Source organism: Mastigoproctus giganteus, chromosome 13 (assembly GCF_048544385.1).
Source record: "Mastigoproctus giganteus isolate SK-2022 chromosome 13, ASM4854438v1, whole genome shotgun sequence".
Classification (NCBI taxonomy): Eukaryota; Metazoa; Arthropoda; class Arachnida; order Uropygi; family Thelyphonidae; genus Mastigoproctus; species Mastigoproctus giganteus.
In genome coordinates this window covers 120470855-120495803 of record NC_143587.1, presented here as the reverse complement: position 1 = coordinate 120495803, position 24949 = coordinate 120470855, and the positions used below count along the sequence as shown (strand labels likewise).

At 36.4% G+C, this 24949-nt stretch overlaps 1 protein-coding gene across 2 annotated transcripts in view; it reads right to left on the bottom strand.

Annotated features, from left to right (window-relative positions):
- The window catches only part of LOC150076406 (general transcription factor 3C polypeptide 3), a 327130-nt gene extending 306964 nt beyond the window's left edge, over positions 1 to 20166 (bottom strand). For both annotated transcript variants that reach the window (XR_016547855.1, XM_090388164.1), the window contains exons 1-3: positions 19922 to 20166; positions 17105 to 17215; positions 5385 to 5529 (exon numbers count right to left, since the gene is read on the bottom strand). Coding sequence is in view for 1 of the 2 variants with exons in the window: in XM_090388164.1 (XP_090244290.1) it covers positions 5385 to 5529; positions 17105 to 17215; positions 19922 to 20017 (352 nt within the window). In the remaining variant the exon portion in view is untranslated. The remainder of the gene's footprint in view (positions 1 to 5384; positions 5530 to 17104; positions 17216 to 19921) is intronic.
- Positions 20167 to 24949: the final 4783 nt, after the last annotated feature.

Sequence of the window (24949 nt, the reverse complement as noted above, 5' to 3'; positions counted from 1 at the left end):
GTGGCGGTATCCACTGAGCATAAGTAACATTAGTCTTCTATAGTGGTGAAGTATTGCTTATTCAAGGTAGTGCAATATCAAGGCAACTGGTTTTGAAGGCATTCACAATATGAGATTTAAAAAAAAAACGTGCCATTTCACCTACTTTGGTGATTTACTGTGATGCTATGCACCAACTTGTTCAATTAGAAAATTTTTCCGTAGTCTGAGGCTTTCTGCCCTAAAACCTTTTAGTTTCATTGTTTTAGACATTTGCAAACAGTCAACACATTTAGTCAATATGAAAAAGATAACTGTGCTGTGGAGTGATTCAGTAACAGTAAATTTCTTGCGTATGGTAACAAGATTAAGTTTTGTTTATGACAATACAACAGTCATGCAGCTCAATGTGTTACTAGTTTTGTATGAAAACAATGTACATACCTTCTGAAGAGAGAGTGTTCATACTTTGGGACATTTCTTTGCTGTTTAATACTTGGAATACAGGCAAAATGGATGACATTCTCTCTTGTTTTGTGTTACTGCTTTCAAAAAACTTCTTAGTGCAAATTGCTCTTTTTAAACAAGCCAGTGACAGTTTGATGTCACTTTAGAACAGCTGAGAGTGGTAGACAGAAAACACTACAATCAGATATGTCCAGTGTCTGAGTATAGTTCAAAAAATATGTCTCAGTACAGTTGTAAAATTTTATCTTGGTTGTGGAATTAAATTTTTTATTTATTTATTTTGTTTTAATTTGTGCATATGAACAAATCACCCTTTATGGAAATGATTAACCATGTAAGTTATGTGAAGGAAAAATATTACATGCAGCAGCTATTTGTATACACTAAAATAACTAACACATAACGAAAAAAAAAAAAAAAAAAAATTTCAAGGTATCAGAACCATTAAATTTTCAATGTGAAGGTTTTTTATATCCGTAATCTTTTAACTTGGCTTGGCAGAGTGGTAATCAAAATAAGAAAAAAGCTCCTGAAGCAGCTTCTACAGAAAAAACTAATTTAATTTTATGCAACCAAGTTAAAATTTCACATCTGTGAACAAATATATATTTGTAAAGCCCTCCCACACACTACACGAGCTCCCCCCCCCCAAGTGCTCTAAAATAACAAACTGACCACGAGTTCACACAAGCACTCTATAATGACAAGCTTATGTAGCTGTATTACTAAGAGTAGTTCAGCACTATGTTATGATGGGATGAGATAAATGGGCTGAGAAATGGCAACGGAAGTCTAACATTGACAAATGCAATGGGTAGCAATAACCGAAGAAAAATGTGCCAACTGTGTGGTAATACACTGAGGGAAGTGGAAAGTGAAAAAGAGCTGGGGGTAATTGTGCAGTCAAATATGAAGTTCGCTGATCAGTGCAGATGGGCTGCCGGGCAGGTCATGGAGTCTTGTAAATGATATATAGGAATTTTGCTAGCAGGGACAAGGTGGTGATTATCCCATTATACAAGGCAATGGTCAGGTCACACCTAGAGTACTATGTACAGGTCTGGAGGCCTCATTTTAGAGAGGATGTAGAGTTGCTAGAATGAGTACAAAGAAGGGCAACAAGATTGATGAGAGGAACAAAGGGGTGCTCTTAGCAAGAAAGGCTTAAGTTCTGCAAATTGCAGTGCCTGGAGAGTAGGCACCTGCGAGGTGATCTGATTGAGGTGTATAAGGCCTTGAATGGGTTGAGCAAGCTGAATGCTGATGGGATTCTTTCTCTTGCTCAGACTAAGAACCTGAGGGGGCACAGTTTTAAATTGAGGAAAGATAGTTGTAGAATAAATGTGCAGAAATTTGCCTTAAGCCAGCGGGTAGTTGACTGGTGAAACAGGCTTCCATCTTTTGTTGTGGAAGCTAATAGCCTAAATAAATTTAAGGCTGAGCTGGACAGGCATTTCAAATGAATGGAGGGATTAAATGGGAGGTGTTTTTTTTTTTTTTTTTAGCTGATGCTGCATAAGTTTGCTTTCTTGCATCGTATGCCTCTACTAATGCTAATTTGTGGAAAATCCATATATGATAAAAAAAAATGGTTGTCAATTTTGAAATAAGTGTAGAAAACTTGGGGAAGGTATTATAATACAAATCCTAATATGTATTAATATAGAACCCATAACCAAGAATAATCAATTATTCTTGGTTAATGATTGAATTAAACTTAGGATACACTTGAACCACAAAATAAATACAGCAATTAATGCCATTTCATTCCCCATAATAAACGTTACTTTAATGCTTTACTAAACAAATGGGCTGCAGACAACACTGAAGAAGAGGAAAAAGACTGAAAGGGAGGAAATTTTGGATATTATCTTGATAACAAATTTAGATATCACTTCACGAAACCATCGAAACCTTGAAACGCTGAAAGCTGAAAGGAAAATATTGCCATGATGTTACATCACATTATCCTGAGGTGGTTTTCCTAAAAACAATTCCAGAAGACTGTACCAAGGCATTACAATGCATCCATATATAAGAAAAGAAATCAAACTGAATGCGAAATTTACAAGTGAATTTCACTCATTAGCACACCAAATAAAATCTATACAAGTATCATACAAAAGATTTGGATTACTGTTTCAAACCTTCTGATCAAAGTTTGTTCAGATCGTGTCAGTGAAATTATTCTTGTAGGAATGGAATCCTTTATTCCACACTCCATGTAAAAATCACGTCCTTTATCTAAACCTTGGTTTTCCAATAAATATACTAAGGCTGTTCAAGAGAAGAATGTTGCATATCGTAATTGGTTTGTATCGAATTCTTCAGTTTCATTTTCTTCCTACACCAAAGCTCGCAACAATTGTAAAGCAGTTATTAATCAGTCCAAACTAGATTTTGAACAGGCTAAGAGTAGAAAACTTGCTTCTTGCCCTAATGGTAACCGAGCATTTTGGTCTCTTGCCAAAGCTATGTCCATCTCTGCTCCCACCTCTGTCAAAACCAGATGGTTCTATTGTCACTTCAGCCAAGGATAAAGCTAACCTGCTAGTATTCCATTTTTCTTCCAACTCATGTATTAATGATCTTGGTAAAACACTTCCCACTATTTCCAACACACACCATTCAATACCTCCTGTGATCTTCTGTCAAAAGGATGTCAGGAGGATTTTGACGAATCTTGATGCTAAGAAAGCTCCTGATGATATTTCTCCACTTGTTCTCAAAACCTGTGCGCCTGAACTTACTCCTCTTCTTTGCCACTTTTTTCACTTTCTTATTTCAAAGGTGTTTTTCCTTCTACTTGGAAATGTGCTCATATCCAGCCAGTTCCTAAAAAGGGTGACAAATCCCTCCCATCCAATTATTGTCCCACTGCAATTACTTCTATTCTTTCTAAAGTAATGGAGAAATCAATTAACCACCAACTCTTAAACTACCTATAAACCTTCCATCTGATCAACAATTGCCAGTATGGATTCCGTCACTGTCAATCCACTGGTGATATTCTGGCTTATGTTAGCCATTTATGGACAAATTCAATGGAAAAGTTCAGTGAAACACAAGCAATTGCTCTTGACATCTCAAAGGCTTTCAATTGTGTTTGACATAAAGGTCTTCTAAACAAGCTTCCACCTTATGGTTTGCCAAATGTTTTTTGTAATTGGTTATCCAGTTTTCTCTCTGACCGCTCACTGAGGGTAGATGGCTCTCTGTCTTCTAACTTCTCCACTAATGCTGGTATCCCGCAAAGTTCAGTTCTTTCCCCCACTCCTTTTCTCTTGTATATTAATGACCTTCTTCCATTGACCACAAATCCTATCCATAGTTTTGCTGATGGTAGCACACTGCATTCCGCTTTTCAGTATGAGAAACCTGGCCCTGCTCAATCAGCTGCAACTTCTTGAATATCCGCTTCCAATTCCTTAAATGCCAATCTCCAGTTAATTCTCCATTGGGGGGAAAGTCAACTTAGCTGATTTCAACTCAGTCCTGTCTTATATCTCGCAAAAAGGATTCTTCTGCTCCTATGCTTATCTTTGCTGACACTCCGATTTCTAGGCAAGATGATATATCTCTTTTGGGGATTACCCTAATCTCTCTCTCTCTTGGCACAAGCACATTACAAATATTGCTCCCTCTGCATCTAAAAAACTTGGCTTTCTCTTTCACTTGCGGCGTTACTTTTCTTCCAAACAGTTGTTCACTCTGTACAAATCGCAAATCCACCCTACCATGAAATACTGTTCCCACATCTGGGGCGGTGCACCCAAAACCTATCTGAGCTTTTCTAGATGACTTGTCTCTAACAGGGTCTCTCCACCCTCTGTGTCATAGACGTACTGTTTCTGCTGCATGCCTTTTCTACAGATACTTCCATGGGCACTGTTCTTCTGAATTGGCTTCTATAATTCCCACTCTCTCTCTTTCAAAATAGTCCGAACACATGCCGCCACCAGTCAACATCCATTTACTATCCAACTTTAAACTCACAGAACTAACTTTTCATCTTCTTCGTTTATTCATTCAACTGCCATTCTCTGGAATGACCTTCCTTCATATGTATTTCCTGAAAATTAGTCTACAGAAGTTCAAGTCTAATGTCAACAAATATCTTCTTTCATCTTCTCAACCTCCAACCCAAGCACGGTACTAAGTACTATAGGTTCTAATACCTCTCGTGTTTGGGGTTTTCATAAAAAAAAAAAAAAAAAAAAGAGGAAAATAACGTTGAGGAGAAAGTTTTAGGACTAACATGGGGGCTTGACAAAATCAAATATTTACTCTAAGATAAATTACAGTTAGGATTTCTTGAAAAAATATTGCTTACAAAAGCATATGACAAAAGTACCTAAAAATCTGCTCTTTGAAATTTTTGAAAAATATGTTGTCAAAGATAATTTTTTAAGGGGAAAAACAAGTTTGTATAAGAGTTACAAATCTGCAGTAAGACTTAAAATATGCAATGGAAAATGGTTTACAATTAAACCTGAAGCGAGGCAAGGCAAGACTTTATCATCAATTTCTTTTTATAATTTTCATGGATCATTTAATAAAATGAATTAAGTTAATGACAAAGTTTAGTGCAGAAGATGTGAAAGTAGAATCATTATTATATACAGATGATGCCATACTTTCAAAATAGTAACACGTGAGATCTTCAAGGATCTCTAAATAAATTAGATAAAGGTTGTAAAATTTTTGCATGACAATTAATTATGTAAAAACACAAAAGTTATGAAAGCTTCAAGTGACAAGAAAAATTCAGTGTGCTGAATAAATAATATTTCTGCAAGAATAGTTTTATGGTAAATCACAAGATTTTTGAAAATATGCTAATTTTGGGTTAATTATATATGCACATGCATCCAATACTTCAACAGTTCTTACTGAATTCTTAATGTTTGTGAAGATTATTATGCTATGTATATTACCATTTATGTACTTCACTGTCAGTTCAGAATTGGGAATCTCTGATGTCTGTAAGGTATCATCCACATCGCCATCTTCTGACTCTGATGCTTCACTATTATTTTTAGTTTCCATCACCTGATCATTATCATCTTCATCATCCTCCTCCTAAGAAAAGAAATTCTTTTAGAGATTACAAAATAAAAACACAGATATCTCATGACATATATAAACCAAACTCAAAAATCAAATGAAAAGTTAATTTTATATAGAGTTTGCCTTAAGATCAGAGCTAAAAAAAAATCTTAATTTTAATTTGTGAAAAGTTTACTTTAAAAAACAATTTCTGCAATAGTATGTTTTAAGGAATTACTTTGTGACCATCTACCCTATTCTAATTCTGACCATGTGCATAATGTGTCCTGATCTGGTCTTCTAACTCAAAGGAGTTATTCTAATTTAAGGATCTAATTTAATTTAAGGGTCTAAGTCTAATTCAAAGGTTAAGAAAGAAAGTTCTGGAAACCTTTTCCACTATATGAGCTAATTTATAAATAAACAAGGCCTCAGTTAAAAATATTTTTTTACCTATAATTCTGCTTGTATGTGACAAAAAGCCTTATAGATTAACTCAATTTGAAAGACTCCTTAAGTCTTAATGGGAATTATGGGAGTTGCATACATGTTAGTGGCATGAGCCAAAATTACACTTGCACCATCGTCAAGGGCACTTGTGTGTAACATAATTATCTTATACATACATATATATACACTGATGTTCAAGGAAAGTGCATCACCTAGGAATTTCACATTTCTAACCCTTTTTTTGCGATGTACATTACATTAATGACTAGCATCACAAACAGAAATATAAACAAGATGTTTATTAATAGTTAAGGCAAAGCTAAGTAATATTTGACAGGTTCTCTCAAAATATTCCAAAATGAGCATTTGCAACCTTCATACAACAGTTTTGTAAATGCGACAATTATGGCTGAAATGTTATCAGAAGTCCTCAATTTACTTCAGTTTATCATTTTAAATGGAAAACAAAATGAAAAGTTCACCAGATGCAAACTAATATTTAGTTGAACTGCCTCTGGCCCTGATGACAGCAGCACACCGTTGAGGCACTGACAAGGTCAATTTCTGAAGATAATCAACTGATAGTTCAGGGTTCCAAATACGAATTATGGCTTCCTGAAATTCACAAAGGGTCTTTGGTTTCTTTCTGGCAACTGCCGATTCCACACGATGCCAACAATTCTCTATAGGATTGAGGTCCGGGCTGTTTCCTGGCCAGCTAACAGTTGTAATGGACCGTTCTTCCAACCATTTTTACACCTGTAACAAATGTAAACACATTACTGTTGAACCTCTAATGCAGAAATGAAGCTAAAGTAATGACAGAAGTGCCTACTTACACTTTTCGCCTGATGACAAGGAGCAGAGTCGTCCTGAAAGATGCAGTTACTTGGCAGGCTGAAATGGTCTCTAATGGTTGGCAGAAATTTGCTTTCCAATATAGCCAAGTATCCATTGGCATTTATGGAACCTTTTATAAACTGCAGGTGACCTACTCCGCGATACGAAATGCACCCCCGTATCATTTTGTTGGTAGGGAATTTCACTATAGACACCATACAGTCATCTATCTGGATGGTATTCTTCACCACGTCTATGGCAAATTGTTTGTCTCTCATCAGAGCCATGCAGGTTGAATTTCTTCTCATCTGAGAAAATAACTCACTTCCACTGCTCGGGGGTCCATTTGACATGCTCCTTACACCAAATTAATCGGGTCTTTTTCCTTTTTTGTGTGGGGGGGAGCTTTTGCTTAGGACGATGGGCTACAAGTCCATTTTTGAAGAGGCATCTTCTGACTGTTACTGCACTTGCTACCACTCCTGTATGTTCTTCCCATTCTCTTTTCAGCTCAGACGAAGAAGCTGTAGGGTTTTTAAGGCATAAACACTTCAAAACGCGGTCCTGTTTTGGTGAAGAGACTCATTTGCATCCAGTTCCTTTTTTTCCTATCAGCAGAACCAATATTCTTGAGTTTGGAAAGAAATCTACTCACTATTGACTGATTACAAGACACTCTATAAGCAATATCACGGGAATCACATCTTTCTTCACGTAAAGCAACAATAGCACTCTTTCTTCATGGCCTCAACTGCATGTAACTCGCCATCCTGATACAAGCAAGGAATGACTGCACCTCTTGCACAGTGTGCTTATATAGCTGAAAGTAACAGCTGATGCAATATTACGTTATCACCTACGCATGTCAATCTTATCTGATGCAATCTGTAAGAAATATTGCCATATACTTAGTTATTCGGATGACAATTACAATTTTAAGGGATTATGCACTTTCTTTGAACACCAGTGTATATATATAAGAGAGAGAGAGAGAGAGAGAGAGAGAGAGAACGAAATATGTACAAAACACAACAGTCACACACTACAAGGAAAGAAATTATTTGGACAGTTATAAGGGCTATCAGATTTTTAAAAAGCAATAAAATACAAAATTTAATTTGTCTATATAGTAATGGCAGGAGTACTGTAAATAAATTTGAACTTTTTATCGTCATCTTTTAACAAAATGATTGATAAAGAATTTCATTACAGTGCTTTTAAGAGTATATTTTAGTGCTTTTAGGAGAGATGGGGGGTGTTTGGGGAGAAGGGGATGTTCTGTTTCTTAAAAAAAAAAAAAAACTCCCTGAAAGTTACAGGCATGATTCTGAGGAATATAATAAATCTCTTTTTAAGTAACTTGAATGGGAAAACAAGTATGACTGCCTCATTACAGGCAACCCAACTTTTATCTGGATGATTTTCATTTCTTCTTACACGTAAGAGAAAGTACAATGGGCTCTAACATCCTTAAATGGCTCTTACTAAGGCTCTAATCTAGTCAGCATGGGAACCAATGGCAGACAGAAACCATAATGTCATAAAATGGGTAATGTCCAATGAAATTTATGTGATATAAGAAAAGTTGAGGATTTTAATTTCAAAAAAGGAAACTACAGTAGAAGGAAGCATTTATTGAGCTCAATTAATGGGAGACCAAACTACACTCATGAGCCAAAACAATACGATCACCCTTGTTGGATGCATCTCACAGCACACAACTGATGTCACCTACTGTCATATAGAGCATAGGTAATACCTATCAGTATGAAGCCTGCGCAATGGGGATGGAAATGGAAGGACCTGATGGAGTATGAATGGGGAATGATTTGCAGTGCTAGGAAAGCTGGGGCCAGCATCTCAGCAATCACAGGCATTGTCAACTGTTCGAGGGCTGTAGTAGTGAAGGTGGTGGGAACAATCCAAAGAGAAACACAAACCATGAAACATGTCGAGACAGGGAGACCACAACTGATTGACAATTGAGGTGAACAGTGGTTGGCATGCTATCTGAGACAACAGATGCTCACGATCCCAAAATTAATGGCATTATACAACCAAGATGTACAGAGAAATGTTTCCAAGCACACCATCCAGTGGACGCTCTTGCAGATAAGCCTATGGAGTAGGCAACCTGTTCATGTGCCCATGCTGGCTGGCTATCATAAACACCTTTGCCTGCAGCAGGTATGGAAGCACCATTCCCAGACATTGAATGACTGCAAAAGAGTTGTCTGGTTTGATGAATCAAGGTTCTAGCCCCATCATGCTGATGGACAAGTGCATATTCGATGGTGAGCATCTGCAAAGAGACTACACAGCTGGACAAACCCAGACCAGTAGCAGCAGCAGTATCACGGTTTGGGGGATGTTTTCATGAACATCAATGGATCCCTTATCCCTATTGAACATACCCTCATGGCCAGATCCTACTACAGCATTTCAGACCAAGTTTTGCCCTACACGGAGACCACGTATCCAGATGGAACTTGGCTCTTTCAACAAAACAATGCTGTGTCACAAGGCCTGCACTGAGCAGGAATGGTTCGCGGATCATGTCCAAGCATTTCATATGCCCCCTGGGTTCCAAATTCCCTTGACATCAATCCTGTTGAAAATTTGTGGGATGTCATGGAATGTGGCATTCACTAGTCCATGTCAGTGCCTCTCCCTGTTGCCAAAATCTGGAATTTCCTTCTGTCCAGCTGGTCCAGGACAGTGAGGACATCTGTGATCTCGTGGAGTTGATGCCAGATGGGGTGCAAGCAGTTATCATGGCAAAAGGTGGCTCAATACACTATTAAGTACATGGTTATTATGTTTTGGCTCATGAGTGTATATGCCTTTGGATACAAATTCATCATGCAAAGTATTCAAGGATCTATCATGGATTTCACAAATGCATTTGTTACAATGGAGAAGTTCTGCAAAAGAATGAAACCAAATGGATAAAAACAGAGGTTAAGGGTAGTACTGTTAAATATTATAAGTATACGTGTAACAAAACAAAATGTTGTTAGGTGAAAACTAAGTAGGAGAACAAGGCATTCTTCTACTCATGTGCAAATACAAAAACAAGGAGAGAATGAATCAGATAGGCCCTTACCTGAATGAAGTGAAAGAATCATAGAAACTCAGGTTGAAAAAATCACAGATAGTTCAGCAGAGGTGGCACATGAGTTAAACTTTGTAACAATATTTACAGATGAAAGTACATTTGAATTAAGGAACAGTGTCATGGAGTCAAATTGCTGCAAAATAATTGATATGGTGATTAGGGAGAAGAGTCTATCAGATAAGATAATGAGGCTGAAGGAAGAGAAGACTTCAGGGATGGATGGTATACATTTTGTTATACTAAAAAAGGGGGGGGGAACTTGTCCATCATTACTTTTGTTTTAACCATATTCATCTTTAGTCTGAAATCCTTACTAACTCTGCATAGCTGAATTAAGATTTTTCTCCTCTAATTCTTTGGGGTCATGGCTTATGATCACAATGTCATCTGCAAATCACAAATGGTTTAGGTACTCTCCATTCACACTGACTCCTTTCTACAACCAGTCCAATCTTCTGAAAGCTTCCTCAAGGGCGGCAGTAAACAACTTCGGAGATATTGTCTCCTTGTTGAATTCCTTTCTCAATTTTAAATTTGCTACTATCTTTGTCTAGTCTAATAAAGAAGATAGCATTCTCATATATTTTCTTCAGTCATAATGTGTGGAGTGTCTATGTCTTTCCAGTGCCCGAAACATTACCTTATACTGTATGAAGTCAAATGTCCTTTCATAATCCACAAATGCCAGGCATAATGGTGATTTATATTCATTTGCTTGCTCCATTAGCTGTGATATTACGTGAAGGTGATCCATAGTTGAGAATCCTGTCCTAAAGCCAGCTTGCTCTTTCGGTTGATTCTCATTAAGTATTCTTTCTACTAATGAGATCATCATCATCAAGGGTGGCATAAAAGAGGTGATGTGCAACTACAAACCAGTGAATTAAACTTATGTGCTTGGTAAAATCATGGTCTATAGCAGGGGTTCTCAATGGGGGCAATATCGCTCGGGGGAACAAAAAATCATGGGTATTACAACGGTTTGTGGCCCTTCAAAGTTCAACCCTACCCAAAGACATTTTAATCATTAATATTTAATTTCTCTCAGGTTTTCTTTACCCGAGACAACTGATTTTTAACATATATTATATTACGAGCGAGTGAGAAATTTTGATAAAAGGAAGGTAGTGGGCATAATTTAATTCAATCACTTTTGCTTTTCATAGGCACTGAATGCCTAAGTGCTTTCAGCGTTAATATCTCCTCAATCCTTGGCGTTTGTTCCTTTCTGACAGCTGTGACCTTGGCTGCAGCACGGCATGGTGGGCGTGGTTTATTTATTTATTCTTTTGTTTCAATATATGAGGCATGGATAGGATGAGGAAATGTTTCAGTCTGTTGTTTCTACTTTCTAAGCCACAATTAGTATTGATTTGTTTCCTTGTGGAAGTTGTTTATTTTTGATCCACAGTGCTTTTGTGAATGACATGGGCTATGAGAGTTAAATCAAAATAGTTTATTTTTATTATTTAATTCTTTGTAGTTATTCAACCCATCATCAATCATGTCAAGTGCTAAAAAGAAAAACTGCTGACAGTATCTGGATAAATATCTAGTTTAGAGTTTTATTGAAAGCCTATTCGACTCAAAACAGCCCATGTGTCTTATGTGTAATAGTTCTTTTTCAAATGAGACTATGAAACCATCAAGACTTTTAGATCACTTAAAAAGGAAACATCCTGATAAAGTTGGTACATATATCGAATATTTTAAATAATTTAAAACAAACAGAATTTTGAGCAACATAACACCGTTACTGCCTTATTTAAGACGAACACACAAACAAAAGACAATGGAATGACTGCATCTTATAAAATTGGAGAAATCATTGCAAAAACTGGTAGTGTTCATACAGTTGCTGAGACTGTTATACAACCCACATTTGAGACTGTAATTTCAACAGTGATGCATCAAAATCTTTCCAGTATTTTAAAAGCATTGCCATTGAGCAATGATTCAATTCAAAGATGAATCAATGAGATGTCGATTAACATTGAAGAGCAGCTAACTGACAAACTAAAAACGAGAAAATTTTCTATTCAGATTGATGAATCTACAGTTACTGACAATAAGGCCCTTCTAATGGCAAACGGTCGTTATTTTGCTGATGATTGTAAATTGAAAGAAGAGATATTGTTTGTAAAATCTATTGAAACTGACTGTACTGGAGCATCCATTTTTGCTGCTGTAAAAACAAGGTTTGATGAAAAACAAGTACAATTGGAAAATTTGGTATTCTGTGCCATTGATGGTGCTACCTCCATCATTGGAAGGCAAAGGTTTTATAGCACACCTAAAGGAAGAATGTCCTGAAGTTCTTGCAATACACTGCATTGTGCACCAACATCATTTGGTTGCAAAAAATATTAGTCCAGTTCTTGATCAATCTCTGAGTATAGTTATTAAAACTATCAATAAAATAAAGTCACATAGCAAATATGATCACCTTTTCAGAAAATTTTGTGTTGATAATGAAGAACAGTATGTGAGGCTTCTTTTACATACAGAAGTAATACGGCTTTCTAAAGGAAACTGTCTAACAAGATTTGCAAACCTTTTTTGATATGATAATTAGTATTTTTAGCATTAGCATTAGTAGAGGCATATGATGCAAGAAAGCAAGCTTATTCAGCATCAGCCAAAAAAAGAAAAAAAAAAAAAAAAAAAAAAAACCACACACCACTCCCATTTCACCCCTCTGTTCGTTCGAAATACCTGTCCAGTTGAGCTTTAAATTTGTTTAGGCTATCAACTTCAACAACAAGTGATGGAAGTCGGTTCCACCAACCAACCACCCGCTGGCCAAAGGCAAATTTCCGCACATCTATCCGACATCCGTCCTTCCTCAATTTGAATTTATGCCCTCTGAGGTGATTATTCTGAGCAAGATGAAGAATTCCATTGGCATTGAGCATGCTCAAACCATTCAAAGCCTTATACACCTCTATCAGATTACCACGCCGGTGCCTAGTCTCCAGACTCTGTAATTTGCAAAACTTAAGCCTTTCTTCGTAAGAGCAACCCTTTGTTCCATTCACTAATCTTGTTTCCCTTCTCTGTACCCGTTCCAGCAGCTCTACATCCTTCTTGAAATGAGGCCTCCAGACCTGTATACAGTACTCAAGATGTGGCCTAACCATTGCCTTATACAAGGGAATAATCACCTCCTTATCCCTGCTAGAAAAATTCCTGTATATCATTGACAAGACACCATGAGCTACTCTTGCAGCTCGTCTGCACTGCTCAGAGAACTTCATATCTGCCTGCACAATTACCCCCAGGTCCTTTTCATTCTCCACCACTGTCAGTGTAGTACCGCAGAGTTGATACGTTGCTCTGGGGTTACTGTTTCCCATATGTAGTACTTTACATTTGTCAATGTTAAACTTCATTTGCCACCTCTCAGCCCATCTGTTCAACCTTTCCAGATCCTGTTGCAGCAGCATAGCGTCAGTAGTGTCCTTAACAACCCTGCAAACCTTTGTATCATCTGCAAACTTGGACATTAAACTTGATATCCCATCATCAATATCATTCATAAACACCGAAAACAACAACGGACCCAACACTGAACCCTGAGGAACTGCACTAATAACATTAGTCCACGTTGAGCAGTGTCCATTGGTTACCACTCTCTGTCTTCTGCCACTCAACCATCCCCTTATCCATAGCAGCAATTTGCCTCCAATGCCACACTGCTCCAATTTGTGCAGCAGTCTTCCATGTGCAACAGTATCAAAAGCCTTTCTAAGATCCAAATATATAATATCAAAGTTATTCCCTGCATCCAGTTCTTTTGTGAAAGAACTGGATGCAGGGAATAACTTCTGTTTTGAAAGCAAAGGAGACACAGATTTAGCAAAGGAGATCAGCAAACACAAAAACAACATATACTATATGCTATATGGCTTGGATTTTTCTAAAACTTAATGTAATGAAGTATCACTTCAACTTCAAGGAAAATTAATTACGGTGACTGCAAACACGTGTTAAAAGCCTTCACTGAAAAACTGGAAATACAGTATTTGAAAGCAATTTAATGAGAAAACAATTTCATGCTATGCAAGATTTAGCTGAAATCAATGAATCTCTAACCGAGAATGATCTTAAGAATTATTTAGATCATTTGTGTTCTTTAAAAGATGAAATGCAAAATAGATTTTCAGATTTCTTTTCTTTTGAATTGAAGCCATGGATGTTAGATCCAATTAGATGCAATGGAATATCTGCTAGTAAAGAAATTCAAGAACTCATTGAATTAAAATATAATGAAGAATGCAAATATAAATTCGAAAAAGGTGGAATGGCTGAGTTGTGGGGGATAAAATACAACTAAACCTCTTTATCCAACAATGTGGTCTGAAATGGCCAAAATACTTCTTTGTTTTCCAACGTCTTATAGGGTTGAAAGTGGTTTTAGTTCAATAAATAAAATATTAACAAAGGAAAGAAACAGAATTGATATATGTTCAAGAGGAAACATTAGAATTAAACTTACTAACATCATATTGAACACTGAACTTTTAGCTAAGAAACATCAGCTCGGGGATCCCATTGAATAAAAAGAGTAAATATAAAGTATTTTTCTTGTTTAAAATTTCATAGGGGGGGGAGCGATTAGAAAAAAAATTGTCTAAAAAAGCCCTTTAGGGGGCAATAATTAAAAAAAATGTTCACATCATATGTGAAGGGAAGGTCGTGCCTGACCAATCTGATAAATTACTATGACAAAGTCATAAAAATGTTGGATGTAAGAAACAACTGACATTATTCACCTTGACTTAGTAAAGGTTCTGATGCAATGCTACATGAAAGGCTATTATATAAACTGGGGCAAATCAGGATTATACTGGTAAGATCCTTCACTGCATTAGGGGTTGGTTAAAAGAGAGTAGACAGAGGGTTGTCATAAATGAACATTCTTCAGGGTGGACTAGTATAATAAATAGAGGCTCTCATGGACCAGTGCTGGGGGCTCTCTTGTTTTTAATCTTCCTTAATGATATTGACAAGGGAGTTCAGGGGGGGAAAAGGTGTCAAAAGTTTGCTGATAACTGGAAGGGCAGTTTATCAGCAAACTTAATTAAAGCAATGTGGTCAGAACCAGACCATATTGCTTAAATTAAGAAATTTAGCCATATTGCATTAAACAGAAATAAAAATACTACAGAATGAGCTTTTAGGCTATAAAAACACTAGGCACTGCATTACAGATTCATCTTAGGGCATAGCATGAGCACTTTGAGACAGACAAATTTGTAATTATTATTCTCACTCGTGAATGTGAACAAGGTACAGGATTTGCAATGTAAAGCTTATTTATTAAAGTAAAATAAAAGTGCATGGTAGATGAAGTGTGTGTGTAACTGCTGAATTCTTGAAGATATTTGTCACCACAGAACTATAGATGATATGTCATTTGCCATTTCACCTATGACTCAGTAACGGCAAAAGGTTTAACTCTTATTATTACTAAATTACAGTTGCTCAGAGCGAAACGGATACAAAAATATAGATTGTGACAGGTTTAATAATAGGAAATATACATATATTAGATTAGATACATACAAATAAAAGCTTTCGGTTGTTTAGTTAACCTTCTTCAGTTGAAATGAAATGGCAGTTAGAATGGAGGCGTGTACCGCCAATCTTGTACGTGAAGTGCGTGGCTAATTGTTTGATGTTGAAGCCTGCGGCTGTGATGTATGTGGAGGTGGCTGGCGTTTGTCAATGGACAGGATCGTTGCTTCGGTGATAGGGTGGACTTGACAACCACTGTTCCTGTTCACTGAGGTATTGGAGCATTTGATGTTTAACAACTCCAACCAGGCACGGCGCAGATAATGTCGGGACTTATCCACAATCACGATATCGCGGTGTGGTCAATGTCGTGGTGGGTTGCCCAAACGTGTTCGGCAATAGCTGAGTGCTCTATATCCGCTAAGCGGATTGCTCTTTTGTGTTCGGAAAGGCGTTTTTCGAGCCGTCTCCAGTTTCCCCGATGTAGCAGCTAGCAAAAAAAATGCCTTTCCAAACACAAAAGAGCAATCCGCTTAGCGGATGTAAAGCACTCAGCTATTGCCGAACACATTTGGGCAACCCACCACGACATTGACCCACAACGCAATGTTGTGATTGTGGATAAATCCCACCATTATCTGTGCCGCGCCTGGTTGGAGTCGTTAAACATCAAATGCTCCAATACCTCAGTGAACAGGAACAGTGGTTGTCAAGTCCACCCTATCACTGAAGCAACGATCCTGTCCATTGACAAAAGCTGGCCACATCCACATACATCACAGCCACAGGCTTCAACATCAAACAATTAGCCACGCACTTCACATACAAGATTGGTGGTACATGCCTCCATTCTAACTGCCATTTCATTTCAACTGAAGAAGGTTAACTAAACAACCAAAAGCTTTTATTTGTATGTATCTAATCTAATATATGTATATTTCCTATTATTAAACCTGTCACAATCTATATTTTTGTATCCATTTCACTCTGAGCAACTGTAATTTAGTAATAATAATGAATCCAGAGCGCACAGGCCTCTTTAATCAGGTTTAACTCTAATTGGAAAAATGGCTTTGATATTTAGTTCAATTCAATCTATCAGTTCTGTGGGTTATATGATTTATATTAACGTGTTGTTAATTGCATGGGGTTCATGTGATTAACAATTCATTTCAATACATTTTCTTTTATTCATTTAGTCTTGTACTTTTTGTACTTTTTACCTAGCTATAACTCACAATCTCACAACACCTGTAAAAGCATAGTTTCTCTACTAAAAACTAATCTCTGCTACCCAGCAGAAAATTATCACCATGTGCCTATGGTAGTGGTTTTTGAGTTCAGTCATAAAGATAGAAAAATGTAAAACTAAAACAAAAACTGGAAAAAAACTCTAAAAACCGAAAAAGTACTGTTTAGTACCAATTCACAATAAAAAATTATTACTCTTATAAACAATAGCAAACAAAATTTCCAGAATTAAGTTCACTGAATATAATCTGATTTTATACCGTCTCACAATATTAGCCTCTGTAACATCTCAATTATTTTAAAAATATCCCAGCACTATTTTCTAATAGAAAGGTTAGCTACAATGTTATCCCCCTTTTACATAACATACTTCGAAGCACTTAAAATAATTATCAATCAAAATTTATTTAAAGATATTTAAATCCTCACTTGCTCGATATCTTCAACATCATCTGACCATATACTGGACGCTCTGCTGTTATGAGAGAAATGGCCATCTGGCATACTGTCATCTTCGCTATCAACAACTAGATCACCTTCCTGGAAAGAAAAATTGGATATCCAAATAATAATTGAACCCACTGAATTGATTTCATCATAATTTTCTGATTCATTTTGAAGTAAAGAATTTGGCATTATCATAATTAAGACTTATGAAATAAGGAAACTCTGAACCATTTTATAAATACAGCAAATTCTATTTTTATTCAAATATAAAAAAGTAGTGCCTATTCTTTGGTGGGTGTAGTCATGCATCTCCTTAAGCCGGGAGTTGTGAATTTGCAGTGCTGGAAGTGAGAGTTCCTTTGCTTTATCCTTATTTTATTTTTAAAATAATTTGGTATATAGGAACACTAATAATGTAAAAAGACAATGGAAAATTGTGTGTATTTGTAACATGGTTTAGTGTTTCCTTTTCACAAGTCATAGTAATATTACCACATCAGTCCCTAAAGTAAAATATAGTGATTATCATAGTTGTTTTACATGCTCTTCTACTCACCATCCAAACAGTTTTCTTTACACACACAAAATGTGAAATTTTTTTGGCCATAACATATTTAGAAAGTTACAAACACTGAAGTAAAGTTTGCCATTGCCAATGTGAATATCACAATGCAGACAAAACCAGATTATAAATTTATCATCTGGTTTATAAACATAACCAGATGATGTATATGTATCATCTAGTTTGTAAACAAAACCAGATGATAAATATAATCCTTGAATATTTTCTTTTGTAAAGATTTGTGAACACATAATTAAAATTGTAATGTTTATAAATTTTATATAATACATATATTGTTATGGTAGATGAAAATAATGTAGTGTGTGGTGGTAGTAGTTTAGTATTCAAGTTTAGTACTGTAGGACTTTTTTTTTTTTTTTTTTTTCTAAAATTATGTACACAAAGAATATGCAAATAGCAGTGAGGATGCCCTGGCCTGGAAGTGTGGGATGAATCAAGGTTTTATTGCATGTATGTAGACCTAATGACACAGCAGGTGACTTTGTATATGAGAGAGAGAGGTGGGGGGATATTAAGCATCCGTTAATGCAAACCTTAATAATTTTACATGACAAAAATGTAAGGTATTGTAATGAAAACATCACAGAATACCGGAAACATAGAAATTCAAAACATTTATTTACTATAACTTTTTTTTTAATAAATTTATTTATTATAACTTTCATTTATTATTTCTTTGGGAAGAGTTATTCCTGAGTGTATTTGTTTTCTAGGGGAATTTTTTCCTGGGGATATTTTTTCTGCTCATCACATGATCAGAAAAACTACTCTGATCAGTGTGTATGACTTAATACAGTAGATACAGTGGTGTCTACTGTATTAAGTCATACACATTGGCAGTGGCCCTGGTCTCAGACCTTGATGATGAAATTTGTTCTGCTATTTCTGAATTGTTAAACAATTTTCAACAGCTGGGTGGTACGGTTAGTGGACTGGAAATTAAAATAGTAATTTGAAGTATGATAACAAATGTGCCTTCAACAACTGACACATCATAAATAAATCTTCTGTTTATACTCTGGGTATAAACAGAATATTATCTTACCTTTCTTCATGGATTAGGCGATCTGCTTGTTCCGATCTCTAAGAGGTCTGCCCATCTTTTCTTTGGTCTTCCTCTGTCTCTTTTTCCTCTTGCTCTATATGTATAAGCTAATTTAGGGAATCTATTATCTTCCATTCTTTCTACATGTTCTTTCCATCTTTGTCTATATTCTATGATTTTTCCATTAATTGAATAAATCTTTAATTCCTTTCTAATATTTACGTTTGGTATTTTATCTAATTTTGTACATCCTTTAACATATCTTTAAAATTTCATTTCTGCAGCTTGTATTCTATTAATGTCTCTTTGTTTCAGTATCCATGTTTCGGAACCATAAAGAATATTTATTCTTTATGGTTCAGAAAGACCTCCTGTGATCTGGGTATAAACAGAATAAATATTCTGTTTATACCTGGGTATAAACAGAATAAATATTCTGTTTATACCCAGGAGGTCAGAACAGATCAACACATTCTGTTTTTTTTTTTTGTTGAGAATTTATTAATGATTCTTGAACTTTCACCTTCCCTTACTTTAGATTTGTGTTTTTTTAGAAGCTATATGCTCGTCTGGATTATAACAAGCTCTATTTAATTGTGTGTATTTACTAAAGACACAAGTAGTCTGAAACAGACTCTAGTGTGTTTGAAAACCCACGTTGTGGACGTCCTCAGATTTAATTGTTCTTACCTTAAAGTATGGGTAGTGCTTTTATTATTATTATTAGCCATATGGTGCAAGGAAGCTTCAGGCTTATGTAATGTTTTTTTAAAATATACAAGTTATTGTTTGACTTATTATACACGTTACTTTTTTTTTTATAAAGTCAGCACTGCACAAAAAAAAAAAAAACTATTTCTGCAAGTTAGTATAATTAGAGAAATGCAAAAGCGTGCAGTAAAAATTAAATTTTGCATTACAGTTCACCTTTTCATGTACACGCACAGATAATGTAAAAATCGATGAGATAACAACTATTTTTTTTTTATTCCTGTCCTCTTGGGTCTAAACTCTTTCAATGGGTGCATTATCGACAAGAATATTTTATGAAAGTAATTATCGTCAGGAAAACAGAACTGTATGCAGTTAACGCATATGTCAATTGCGAGCACTGTTAAAAGGTAATGAACTGACAAAACTTTTTTATCTCTAACCCACTGTACATACTTACCCCTTTCCTCAACTCCTTATAAATTTTCCACTGCTCTTCTGTTATATTTCCAAGGAGATTTTTAAATATATCAGAAGGATCTCTGCTTTCTTCCATTTGAGAATGCAAGTTTTGCACGGCCGGATTTATTCCTAGATCTATCACTGAACAAAAACGCAAACAAACAAAAAAAAAAAAAACTTTCTCAGATCATGATATACAGTTTCTCCTGCGAATAATAAATTTTTTGGAAGTTTTTTTAAATCGATGAATTCAAAATCGGGCAACACAAATATATCATCAAGAGCTACATCATTAACTAACGGAAACCAATGTAAATATCATATGTCGCATAAAATTAACAAGGCGCAGGGTGCCAACTCGTAACTATGACACCAAACAACGGTAAAAAAAAAAAAAAATTCACCAGAACCAGATAATCTCCAGATACTCGAAAAAAAAAAAAAAATAATAAATAAAAAAAAAATATATATATATATATGAGTTATTAGCCATATGGTGCTAGGAAGCCTGAGGCTTATGCTGCACTAGCCAAAAAAAAAAAAAAAAAAAAAAATTCTGTGAGTTACCCTGAGAGAGAGAGAGAGTCTGAAATAAAATGATATCACCGAAAAAGAGAAAAAGGATGATATTCAGCTCAGGACCATGAGTGTGCCAAGTCCATACTCACCAGATGTGAGCCCCTGGGATATCACCAGATCTGAGCCCCTAGACGAGCAAGGGCAAGAGGTTGGCATGCGACATATTTCAGCAAAAGCATACTAATAAAAAAAAAAACCCTGTCAGCAATTCGTTAGAAAACTACTTGACCGCTTAAGGAAGACTGGTAGTGTGTTTGAAAAGCCACGTTGTGGACGTCCTCAGATATCCAGATTTTATGAAACCTCTACTACACTCTTGAAACCATTAACAGCACTCCCCAAAAATCTTTCAGGAAACTTAGCAAGAGGTTGGTATTAGCCGAATATCTGCTGCTAGGATGTTGAAAATAAACAAATTCCATCCTTACGAAGTACAATTTCTTCAGGAATTACATGGAGACTACACTGGCATACGGGTAGAATTCTGCGAGTGGGTATTACACACCTTACGTTTCCACCCCAATTCCCTATCAGCTGATACGTTCATTGATGAGGCCTGCCGTTACTTAAATGGCTCTATTAATATGCATAATGGCGGGATGTTTTATAATGGGGAATTTTAACATTCCAAATATTGACATTCCAAATTTCGCAGACAAGAAAGAATTTGGTAGACTGTTCTTTGTACAGCAGCATGATAGAGAGGAAACAAGAGGAAGAAGTAAACTCTTAATTTTATTATCAGCAGTAAGTATTCGTGCATTAAGAATTTGCATATAAAAGAACCACCAGGTAGCAGTGAATACAATGTATTGATTTGGGATTTACTTAAAGATGTAACAACCAACAAGGTAAAGCAAGGGATTTTGACTTTCATAAAGGTGACTACAGCAGTCTCAGACATTTTTTATGTTCTACACATTGAGACGAACCGATGAAGTTATCATCAGCCAATTCTAAACGGAAAGCTTTAAAGGAATTAATAGTACAAGATACTAGGCTTTACACACCAAGAAATACTCCTCGAAGCATAAGACTAAATGGATGTCAGATGAACTGATGAAACGCCGGACAAAGAAGGGTGCATGGGACGAATAAAAATTATTGCGGGACACAGAACCCTATGGTAGATATATTAGTCTGTAATAAAGTTACAAAGGAGGTCAGGCAAGTGAAGGCTAATTAAGAGAAATCTTTGCGAAGGTTGAAATGAAAAACAACAAACAAATTCTTTACTTTAGCATTAGCAATTGTATAGGAACATAATGCAAGAAAGCAAGCTCATATAGCAACAGCCAGAAAAAAAAAACTCTTCTCATTTCACCCATCCACTAGCTCAAAATGTTTCACTAGTTCTGCCTTGAATCTATTTAAGCTATCAACTTCTACAACGACAGAAGGAAGTGTGTTCCAGCAATCAACCACCCGCTGGCTAAAGGCAAACTTCCACACATGTATCCTACAACAGTATTTCCTCAATTGGAATTTAGTCTGCTCAGGCGATTATTCTGAACAAGGAGAAGAATCCCATCAGCATTGAGTATGCTCAACAAAATTCAAGGCTTTCTACACCTCAACCAGATCATCTCGCAGGTGCTTCTTCTCCAGACACTGTAATTTGCAAAACTTAAGCCTTTCTTCGTAAAAGCAACCATTTGTTCCATTCACTAATCTTGTTGCCCTTCTCTGTTATCGTTCCAGCAGCTCTACATCCTTCTTAAAATGAGAGCTCCAGACCAATACAGTACTCAAGGTGTGGCCTAACCATTGCCTTATATAAGAGGATAATCACCTCCTTTTCCTTTCTAGAAAAATTCCTGTATGTCATTGACAAGACACCATGAACTATTCTTGCAGATCGTCTGCACTGCTCTGAAAACTTCATATCTGCCTGCAAAATTACCCCCAGAATATTTCCATTCTCTACCACTATCAGTGCTCTACCACACAGTTCATCTTTTTTACTCTGGGGTTACTGCTTCCCATATACAGTACTTTACATTTGTCAATGTTAAACTTCATTTTCCACTTTTCAGCCCATCTGCTCAACTTTCCTAGATCCTGCTGCATTAGTGTCATCAACAACCCTTCCGACCTTCGTATGGTCTGCAAACTTGGACATTAAGCCTGATATACCATCATTAATAAATACAGAAAACAACAATGGACCCAACACTGAACCCTGGGGGACTCCACTAATAACATTAGTCCACGAAGAGCAGTGTCCATTGATTACCACTCTGTCTTCTCCCACTCAACCGTCTCTTTATCCATAGCAGCAATCTTCCTCCAATGCCACACTGCTCCCATTTTTGCACCAGTCTTCCATGTGCAACATTATCAAAAGCCTTTCTATGATACAAATATATGATGTCAAAATAATTCCCTGCATCCAGTTCCTTTGTGACCACATCATTGTATCCAATCAAATTGGTCAGATAATAATACCCCTTAACAAACCCATGCTGTGTCCGAGCTATAACTGAAGTCTTGTCTAGATGATCCTACAGTGTTTCTTTAACCAGTGCCTTCATTAATTTCCCTGGAACAGAAGTTAAACTTACAGGCCTGTAATTACTTGTGTCGTCCTTTCTCCTCCTTTGTATATTGGGGTCACATTCGCACATCTCCACTCCATGGGAAACTCCCCTATGTCCAAGGTAGCTCTCATAATTATGGCTAAGAGTTTCCTTACTTCATTTGCTGCCCCCTTTAATATAACTGGACAGATCCCATCCACCTCAGGTGACTTTCTTCTATTTGTCTTCAACAATTTTTCCTCCATTTTGCTCTCAGATATTGCAAAATCATCAAGCTCACTGCCAGAGTTTAATTCACCTCTGGCATTCCCTTCCTTGAATAACTCCTCATGTGTGCAAGTAGATGCAAAATACTCATTTAGTTTGTTAGCTACCTCAGCAGGATCATCAACAGTTTGAACCATCGATTTCAAAGTGGACCAATCTGATTCATCCCCTTCATTCTAGAGTTTGCATAAATAAAGAACTCTTTGCTGTTTTTCTTTGCATCTTTTACCCAAGATATTTCGTAATCTGTTTTGCTTGCCTAACCTCCTTTGTGACTTTGTTCCAGACCAGCTTATATCTCTCATAGGCTTCCGTGTTACCTGGTAATTTATATATATCCCATGCATTTTTCTTCTCTGCCACATGTCTCTTTAGTTCATTTAAAATTCATTTAGGCCTAAATCTTGAACAATATTTCTTAGTTGATATGAAAAGCCTAGTAGCTTCCAAGATTAATTCTTTGAATGCTTCCCATTTTGAATTTGCTGTTGGTAACATCATCAGTTGGTCCCATTGTATAGAATTTAAATACTGTCTCAGACCGCCGTAGTCGCCTTTACGAAAGCAAAAACCCTTCCCTTTAGTTACCTCTTTGAGTAAATCCCATCAGTCCAGGAATTGATCACTATCACCTAGTGGTTCCTTTATCTACATATTCTGAATGCATGGAAAATCATTACTGATTAACATATCAAGCTTCTTACTGCTTCTAGGTGCCTCCCGAACACACTGCTGTAGAAAACAATCATCGAATAAATCTACAAAAGTCTTGTTAGTGTGTGAGTGACCAATCCAGAAATTCCAGTCAATATCTGGGAAATTAAAATCCCACATTATAAGACTCTGATTTACTGGCCCACTCTGTTTCTCTGTACGGTTGTGTATTATACTTATCAGAGTCATTAAGCCTATCACACACTCCTACTCTCAATTTTGCTTTTCCAGGAATACTGCTTATGTCACACTAGACATAATTTTGCTTATGTCACACTAGACATAATTTTGCTTATGTCACACTAGACTGACTCGACACTGCACTGTCCAGCAATGTCGACTGGCTGTATTTCCTTGGATTTTATATGTTTGTTAACTAATAGCATAATCCCTCCTCTCTTCCTGTACACATTGTACTCCCCAAATTCCAATTCTGCATTCCTTATACCTGTGTGACACCACGTCTCTGATATCCCAACAATATCTGCCTTTGATGATTTGACCAACATCTCAAATTCATCAAATTGATTTACCAAACAGCTTGCATTGGTATACAAGCAAGTAGACATGCACCTGTTCCTATTCTTGGCTACCCTAACACAGCCCATGTTTTTACTTGCACCGCAATGACTCCCAGCAGTCTCTGAAATATCCTGCCTCTCGTTTTCCAGGCTGCTGCTCATTCCAACAGAAGCAGTGCAAGAATCACTTTTACCTCTGCCAGCGGTTACTGTTAATCTATTATTCCGTATTTCCCCCCCCTAAGCTAGCAGTTTTCCAACGCACATGACGATGCTTCGATAGCATCAGCAAATATTCTCACACCCTTTCTATTTAAGCGTATCCTAACCGTAGATGGAAGGGGATGAATCAATTTGGTCCACTCGATATCGATGGCTTGATTGATGATGAACTTGATCATGTTA